Raw genomic sequence first — 9486 nt, 5'->3', positions numbered from 1 at the left:
CTCAACCTGTGTGAATCATCTGTTTAAACCTGAGCTGTCACACTACATACAGTAGATGATCAGTGTTCAACACGTTTGGATACGTCGTGTTTTGACCGCTTTGTCAAGTGTTGACTTACAATTACAATTACAGTAAAGTAGACTTACAATTGACCACTTGGATTTAAATCTGGATCAATATGTTAAAAGCCCAGGGTCCAGCGAATCCAACCCGTGGCTCTTTCCCGCATGTCATTCCCCATCTCTCTCTCCCCACATTCCTGTCATTCTTCAGCTGTCTCTATCAAATAAAGCTTGAAAAGGCCAAAAAAAAATGTGTTTCTCTGTATATTAAATTATTTATGATAAAATAAGCAACACCAAAGTTTAACTCCACCACTGCTAAATCATCTAAATTATCATTGTTTTCCCCAAAAAGCTCCAAAAACTGTTCAATTTTTGGCATGTTTCTGTAGGATCCTATCACTCATAGTAGAGGCCTTTAAATCGAAAACCCACTGCACAAACCAACACAGCAAGACAGATTCGCAAGATCATTTTATTCCCCAAACTTGTTGGAGTGTATTCTATACTGCTAAAAACACACACTGTGAAATCCTCTCATGTGTAAGCCTTGTGATAGATCCTCCCTCTCCTTCTTGACATAAATATTATGCAGAAGAATAAGAATTTAATTTAGTTTTTCCTGCCAGAAAGATAAGACTAACCACTTTTGGACCTATCTTTAAGTGATGAATTCAGTATGTTTCATTTCAGATTTATTTCTACACTGTTTGCAGGTGTGGACGGTGTCGGGTTTCTCTCCATCTGCAAAACCTCACCCCAGCCTCCAGCCAAATAGTTCACAAGTAGCAACAAGCAGAGCATTCATGCATGTTTGCCTGAGGAGGAAGAGGAAGGAAGAAAAGTGCTCTTAAATGATGTTTGGTTGTACTTTACTGGTGTTGTAAATGGCGAAGTGAAGCCAGAAAAGTACCCTTTGTGTGTGCTGTGTGAGGAAGCTGGACGCAGCTGGAAGTGCATTTATCTCAGAATGAAAGGTCGAACAGTTCTAACAGTTTTTCAGTCCAGGCTGCTTACTTGTAAAATACAGTAAATATATGGCTGCTGCCACCAGATTACCCATCATGAGTACCACTTCTATTTGAACACTAGATTTATTTTCGTGATCCAACACTGAAGGCTAAGTAAACCTGCACTTTCATAAAGTTAGGAGAGATGGATTAAAAAGAAAAAAGTCAAAGTCAGTGCAGAATAGGCAGAGATATGTTCCCTTTTAGTTCCTAATATGCTCCAAAAACACTGGATACTACATTTCCCATAATGCATCTCAATGTTTTTTTGTGAAATCCTTCCTGCCTGCTTGCTTGAGCACCCAGACGTCATTCATCCCACCTTAGGTCCAGTGCTGATCCACATCTTTGATGTCTAGATGTGGGTGACTTCACTGATACGACATCCATTCTTTCATTGGCTACACTGTGAGACTGAGACTGTGACCTTCATAAAATATGATAGATTGAAAAAATAACTTGATAATATCACTTACACTTAAAGTTGCAGTGTGTAATATTTAGTGACATCTAGTGATGTGATTGCTGATTAAAATCCCCTTGCACACTCCCTTGTCAAGGAGAAACTACGATGGCTGTGAAACATGTAAAAAATGCAAAAGGTCCTGTCTAAGGCCGGTTTGTTTGTCCGTTTAATGGCTACAGTAGAAACATGGTGGTTCAACATGGCGGACTACGTGGAAGAGGACCCGCAGAATGTGTAGATACAAGAGGCTCATTCTGAGCTAACAAAAACATAACAATTCTCATTGTTGATTGATTATACACTAATGAAATCACCAGCCCCCACAATCTCACACACTGGACCTTTAATGTTAGCTTACGCTTAACGTTAGCTTACACTTAATGTTAGCTTTTTTTTTTTACATATACAACATACATTAAAATGAACCTATAACACAGTAGCCACATGTTAAAATTAACCCGAGATAATAAAAATAAAAAAACTGGGAAGTTAGACTTTTGCACAGAAATTAAATATGCACAGGGAAATGAAACATTTGTAGCAAAATTAAACAGTTGCAGAGACATTAAATATAAAACTGTGTTAAGAAGTTAACCTGTGCTAACATCTATATAAATATAAAACTATAAAAAGTAGAAAAGTAGAAATAAAAACGTTACATAACAATATGAAATAGAACTACAAATAGGGATGAAGGACTATGTGCAATTAAATGAGGCTACAGACAGATGAATGAAGGTCACATATCAGAGGTCGTGCAAATGTCTGTTGTGCCTCCTGTTGTACAGTCTGATGAGTCTGTTATTATTCATACTGTTTATTTAATTCTGTGCCACTATGCAAATAGAATAAATGTATAAATACACCATATCTTAGTCAATAGATGTAGAAGTTTTATGCAATTTCAAAACAACTTCAGTTCACTTTATTTTCAAATATAATGTCCTCTCTATAATAAATGCAAATAGAGAAAAAAGACACACCAATTAAAATATTTAATAATCTAATGTTTTTCCAGGAATAACATAATGAACGTATGTGAAAAACAACAACAACAAACAAACAAAAACAAAAAAACTCGGGTACACCGAGTCCTTAACTTTCGGTCCCCCCCACACACAGACAGGATGGTTTGGCCCTTCACCGCTGTTCTTCACAGTCTGTACCATAAATGTTCCCTGCGCGGCGCATGCGCAGAGCAGTAGCCGGAAGCCCTGCTTGCTGCTGCTGCTGTTGTGTGCTGGCGGTCTCCGGCTCCGGCTCCGGCTCCTGTCTCTCTCTCTCTCTCTCTCCCTCTCCCAGTCACTGCTCCTGTCTGTCTGCAGTCTTCAATGCCTCGGAGTCGGGCTGACTTCTTCAGTGGCCTCAGCCTTCAGCGAGCTCCATGCAGTGCGTGTGATTCAGCGGGGAACAAAGTTGTGCACAGCGCCGGTACGTGCCGCTCTCAGCTGCGAGGCTGCTCACTTCATCTGAACAAAAAGCTCCACACACTGCTCTGATTTCCATTAGCCGAGCTACAAGCTGCTCGCTACGGTCAGCTTAGAGTCAGATTAGCTTAGTTAGACTGAAGCCAAACACACACACACACCCTGTGTGCTGCTGTTAGCCCGCCAGCTAACAAACAGTTCATGTCCACGTTAGCAGAAACTTAACCCTGCGTGCTGAAGCGTGGAGCAGAGCTCACACTGTACCTGTAGGTAACTTAACATGTCATCATTTAATATCTGCCTCCTCAACACTGAACTACAAATCCCATGTAAACCTTTAGCAATCAGTTCATGGATTTTGTCCTTTAAATTTGTCCTCTAAAAGAAATGTCATAATGACTCATGAGTTATGATTTAAGGAACATTTTCAGACATGACAGTTTGCCTCTTTTCTTGGTCTGTTGTAGTAAATGAAATATTTTTGGACCAGCAATCTGACAAAAACAAAACACAGGTCTGCTGACATCATCTTACCCAAGGACACTGTGATGTCACTTTCCCTGGTTTATGCAAATAAAACAGAAGTAGCTTACTGTACCACGTCTGCTCAACACTTTACTGTCATTCAGACTGATGATTGTTTGAATATTCGTTTAGTGTGCAGAATGTGTTCTCCATTACTGTAACCGAGTGTTCCTCAAACCTTTTACACCTCAAACATTCATCTCTCCAAGAAACAGAGAGTTTCTCCCGATCTGCACTTTTCCTTTCTTATTTGCAGTTTGGAGCCACGATTCATTTTGCCTCCACGTCACATTTGAACTAATCATGGATAAATGTGCGCACTGCGTGAATGAATGTGACTGTGTGTGAGGCTGATGTTGAAATTGGATCGTTGCAAAACTCATTGCAAATGACATTCCAGCCATGTTGTAAAAGCTTTAATATGATTTATCTGATTTTTATTTCATTTCAAGACTGTTTCAGACATTCCTCCAAGTACCACACTTGCCATACAGCACAATGTGATGTCATCAGATACCTATAATAACTGTAAATGTTCAATTTCTTATCAATAGTTGTAAACTTGAGCCTGGAACATCAAGCATTTTTTACTTAAATACTCAAACTGGTTGCTGATTAATTTCCTTTTTGATTTGACTAATGAATTCACTTGTTTTAGCTCTAATTCAAACCCCTGTAATAAGCTCTTTAATGCCTTTTGTCCTCTTTAACCAGTTTAACGTGACATGCAGGAGAGATCTGACTGATTTCCTGTGTTGCAAGACTGTGTGGGAGCATCATGTGGAGGAAGGCTTTAGCAGCGGCCCTGCTGGCGTTCGCTGTTGGTTATTTCTACCATGGCAGGCCGGACCTGCCGGAACAGATTCTGCAGTATATTAGCCTGCCAAACTTTCAGCAGTCATCTCAGAGCCAGAACAGCCTGGAGAAGGTGATCTCGGCCGCCTGGGAGACTCTGATAACCCTGCCAACCCGGCAGTGGAGCAAAGTGGCAGTTGGGTGAGTTAAAGTTGAACTGTGGTGCCGTAACTGTAAGAAATAGATCCGTGTCTCTGTGTCGGCTCAGGTTGATATTTATTACTGCATCTGTGCTCCTGCAGCCACTTTGCTGACATGTTGAGAGGCCACAGTCAGCTCTGCTGGTGAGAAGGAATGTGTTACGAGCTCCAAGACGCTGCTGACTGAGCGAATTACTGTCTGTACCTGGCCAATTAGGCTTTAGGCTGCTTTAGAATAGCCAGCATACTGGATCAGTAGAAGTGGCTCAACCTGAAGGACTGCCTAACAGAGGGATAGAAGTGAAGGTGTTATGTTTAGGAGGAGGTTCTGGTTCTTTAAGACTATCTGGAGTCATCTCCTCTCTTGTTCAGGGTGAACGCCTGTGTCGACGTGGTCGTCTCAGGAGTGGGACTGCTGCAGGCCCTGGCTGTGGATCCTGGCGCCGGCCTGGATCACGAAGTGTTGCACTCCAAGGAGGACTTGAGGGAAGCCTTCATCCACTACATGGGCCGTGGAGCGGCTGCAGAGCGCTTCTTCAGCGACAAGGAGGTCTTTCAGAGGATCGCACGTTCAGCCGCAGAGTACCCCGGTGCGAAGGCAAGGCTAACTTCATCCCCAAACGTTGTTTTGATGTCATTTTTTGAAATGATTTATCTTCTGGTAAACTTGACCTCTGTCTTCTTCCAGCTGTATGTTGGAGGGAATGCTGCCCTCATCGGCCAGAAGCTCGCCACCTACTCTGACCTGATGGTATGAGTTTAAAGACTTGTCTGGAGCTGATCAGTAAAATCTATTTCAGATTTGTTATGGTTGACTGTAAATACTTTTCATACCACAGGTGTTGTTATGTGGGCCAGTCGGTCCTAAACTTCATGAGATGCTGGACGAGCAGATAGTCGTTCCCCCGGAATCTCTCCAGGAGACGGATGAGTTTCACCTGATCCTGGAGTATAAAGCAGGTAAAGAGAGCAGCAGAGGAAGGATCTGCTCCACTTAACAAGATCTCTTCCCTTTGAGTTTGAGAGCATAGCTCATTGATTTCACATTCCCAATCTGTAATGCTCTCTCTGTTTGTGCTCAAACTGGCTCTGCTCCACTCAAACTGAATGTTTGCATGCAGAGATGTTGTTGCTCCAGCTCCAGTCCTTCTCCTCACACTCAGGCTGGTGAAATGTCTCAGATTTCTGCTCTGCTCTTGGACTTGTGTGCAGTAACTCTGTCAAACTCAAACAGACAGACTGCCAGGTGCAGTGTTGACCCGCTCCTAAGTCATTTTCTCCAGAGCAGATCTCAGCAAGTTTTATGGGAAAGCATTACAAAACCTCAACGTGAAATCATTGAGCTAAGCTCTCAAACTGAAAGACCACCCTCTGAAGGGAAAGACAAAAAGTCCCGTAATCTGTTAAGATGCATGATACGACAGTTGTGTCTGGCTTGCTCCTCTGTTTCTAGGTGAACAGTGGGGTTCCACTCAGGCACCTCAAGCCAACCGCTTCATCTTCTCCCACGACGTGTCTAACGGAGAGATGAGTTCACTGGAGACCTTCGTGGCCAGTCTGGACGACTTTGATCCAGACCTGGTGGTCCTGTCGGGGCTCCACATGATGGAGGGTCAGGGCAGAAAGGTGTGGGAGGAGCGACTCAAAGAGGTCGGTGGTCACAGTTTCTCCACCCGTTTGTCTTAATACACAGAGTTTATGTCTGTATTGGTGGCTATCTAATATCTCGCACTCTTTCTCACTCGCTGCAGGCCGTGTCCGCCATATCTGACATCCGTAAAGATATTCCCGTTCACCTGGAGCTCGCAAGCATGACCGATAAAGACTACATGAACAGCATCATGCAGGAGGTACATGTGGAAAACAATTGTGTCTGAGAGTGAACTTCACAGAGGAAAGATGAGTGTGCTCAAAAACCCCCAAATCCCTGAAGAGTTCTGTATATTTAATTAAAGTTTTCTTTCTCTGTTTCCTGTTAGCAGGTTATGCCCATTGTTAGCTCCATCGGGCTGAACGAGCAGGAGCTGCTCTTCCTCGCTCAGGCTGGCGAGGGGCCTCACGCAGACCTGACTGCCTGGAAAGGCATTCCCGACGTGGGCCGGGTCAGCGACATCCTTCTCTGGATCCTGGAGCAGCACGGCCGCAGCGATCCCTCGTCGGAGGCAGACCTGACTCGCATTCACTTCCACACGCTGGCTTACCACATCCTGGTTACAGTGGACGGGTACTGGGCCAACCAGGCGGCGGCGGTGATGGCCGGCGCACGGGTTGCCAGTAGTCAGGCCTGTGGCCTCCAGTCTGTCGACGTTAGCAAAGTCGAGCTCAAAGCCCCGCTCGAGTTTCACAGCTCGCACGGCGAACCACGAGAGAAGCTGTCCCTGGACCCAGCACAACCCGTTACCGTGTGGCGCAGAGGAAACGTCACCTTCTACATGACGCCGGTGCTGGTCTGCAAACAGCCGCTTCGGACAGTAGGACTCGGGGATGCCATCTCAGCAGAGGGCCTAGTTTACTCAGAGTTAAAGACCCAGCGGGCCTTCTGAGGTTTGCTTCAACCTGACACTCCGTTTGTGCTGAAAGGACTCTGAAGTTTGACCTGCGGAGGTGACTGATGGGTTGGAGTGACATCTCTAAAACTTGTTCAGACCTCTGCGGCTTTGTTTAAGAATGATCATGGTGATAGTTTTAAAATCCTGCCTGATGAGTCCTCCAGCCTGCTCTGGTCTCCTCTGTCGTCCTCCAGCAGACACACAAACTGAGGCAGCGGATCAGACAGGGCTGCGAGGTGGCCTGACTCTATGCACTGCTCAAAGCCATCCTCTCAAACTCCAAAGAGTTTAGTCGGCTCATCTAATTCACTTTGACCTGCATACCTTCAGTATGCTGTGCCTTGAGAAAATAAGTTACTATTAAATATTTTATTCATATTTCAGAGCCAAACAAACTAAGCATCACGTCAGATACACATTATTTATATATATTATATCTATATATGATATATATAGTATATATATATATATATATATATTATATATATATATATATATATTTTTTTATATATATATAGATATATATATATATTATATATATATATATATATATATTTTATATATATATATATATATATATATATATATATATATACACCACACACACACACACACACACACACACACACACACACACACACACACACACACACACACACACCACACACACACCCCACACACACACACACACACACACACATATATATATAAACAATTGTGTTTGATAGTGAATTTCTAGATGTTCTTTGTTTCATCGTCACTTGAAAGCTCATTCTTCTGTCTGGGTGTCTCTGACTTATTTACATGTATTAACTGTTCTTTAATATACTTGACATTTTTTGTTGTTCATCCAGTGAGGATCGAAAATGCAAGAGAGTGCGACAAAGTTTGTTTTCTCCGGTTTTTGGCCTGAACACTCCGACTATAAAGATGTTGAAGTTTGGAAGCTCGTGCACAGTGCAAACAGCAAATATTTCAGGGTTATCAGAATATCTGCTGCTTGCTCTGCAGTAAAAAAAATCCTGATGCAGCATGTGATCGAGTGGTGAAATGTTCCCGTTACGAATGCAGTTTTAAAGGGAATCCATCTTTATGCAGTAGCAGCAGTTTACAGTTCTTAACCTAAAGCTTGTGTTGGGAATAAACATGAGGTGTAGGTGATGTCCTATCAGGGTTGCTGTTTACTTTTCTTTGTACGACTTTGCAGTTCTTTCTTTCCCGCACTATTAAGATGTGATTGGCTGGGAAACCTTCAATGTTGGCCAGTGTAACGTACTGCAACAAACGGATGGAGAGAGAAATTGTCTTTTTTAATGGTTTGGGGTGTTTTTTTTTTTTTTTTTGTTTTTTAAGCTTACTTGGGAACGCCTGCATCATGTTCAACGTACAGTATAGAACTGTATTTGTATACCTCACATGGCCGCTGAAGGCATGCAATAACGGAGTCTTAATGCATAAACATACAGCAGGAAGATGTATGGCATTTTGTTTTGCAGAATGAATTCTTTGCACTAGTAAGGACGTGGCAGGTGAATGTAACCTTAACTCCGACCCCCCCGCCTCCTTTTATTTTTAGCAAGTACAATCTATTCAACCTAACTCATTTCATTGTCAATGTCTCATGTTTTTAACATTTGTAACTGCCCATCGGTTCATTTACTTGTAGTTTGTCATTAAATATGTATGGAGAAGAGTGTTTCTCTGTTTTCTGTGAAGTGAATACGAACAAAACCATACATTTGATAGCATTTTTTTTCTGACCATTTATGGACTAAACAACAAATTGAAAAATAATCAGTATATTAAAAAATATTGTTAGTTGTACCATTCTTAAAACAGTAAGAGGTAACTCAATAGAAACCATTTGATTTGTAGATGATGCTGAATAGATTTAAATGATATTCAAACAGTTCAGTGGATCACAAAGTTATATCTCATGTAATAAACAGAAAACATTGGTGTTGTGAAATAGTGACTATCAATACACACACACCAACCGGCCGCTTCATTAGGTACACTTCAATGTGATCCAACAAAACAGCTCTGCCATATATTCTACGTTTTATGAAGCTTATGACTGTTCGGAGAGGTGTTAACACAACTATTATGTTTACTGTATGTGCTGTAGTGTTGAACTAGACTGCATTAGAAGCATGCCACCTGCATTGAAAGGTCTTTCTAAAATTTTGGCCTAAATGGATAGAAAAAAGTCTCGATATAATGCAGCCCAGTTCAACATCAATAGTAAACAAATGGTTAAATGAACATCTCTCTGACCGTGTCAACAAAAACTAAAACATTAGAAGCTTCATATAAGATGAAGTCGACTTTAATGATCCCACACCGGGGAAATTCACTTGTCACAGCAGCTCATATACACAAAGTGGATAAATTATTCATAAATAAGAAAATATATAGAAAAAGTGATGAAGTCATGCTGCTGTTAAAGAG

General features: G+C 42.0%; 1 protein-coding gene across 2 annotated transcripts; it reads left to right on the top strand.

Annotated features, from left to right (window-relative positions):
• Positions 1-2736: 2736 nt before the first annotated feature.
• On the top strand, positions 2737-7466 carry adpgk (ADP-dependent glucokinase). 2 transcript variants are annotated; one of them, XM_010744094.3, is made up of 8 exons: positions 2737-2970; positions 4206-4487; positions 4859-5084; positions 5175-5237; positions 5326-5446; positions 5940-6136; positions 6238-6336; positions 6469-7466. In XM_010744094.3, exons 2-8 carry the CDS (start codon positions 4270-4272, stop codon positions 7027-7029), a joined length of 1485 nt encoding a protein of 494 aa, XP_010742396.1. In that variant the 5' UTR covers positions 2737-2970; positions 4206-4269; the 3' UTR covers positions 7030-7466. The 2 variants fall into 2 exon arrangements, with proteins under 2 accessions (XP_010742396.1, XP_010742395.1); XM_010744093.3 differs by having other exon boundaries at positions 6466-7466.
• Positions 7467-9486: the final 2020 nt, after the last annotated feature.

Source organism: Larimichthys crocea, chromosome XIX, assembly GCF_000972845.2.
Source record: "Larimichthys crocea isolate SSNF chromosome XIX, L_crocea_2.0, whole genome shotgun sequence".
NCBI classification, from domain to species: domain Eukaryota; kingdom Metazoa; phylum Chordata; class Actinopteri; family Sciaenidae; genus Larimichthys; species Larimichthys crocea.
The sequence above is the reverse complement of the archived record's forward strand: the minus strand, read 5'-3'. Positions and strand labels throughout refer to the sequence as shown.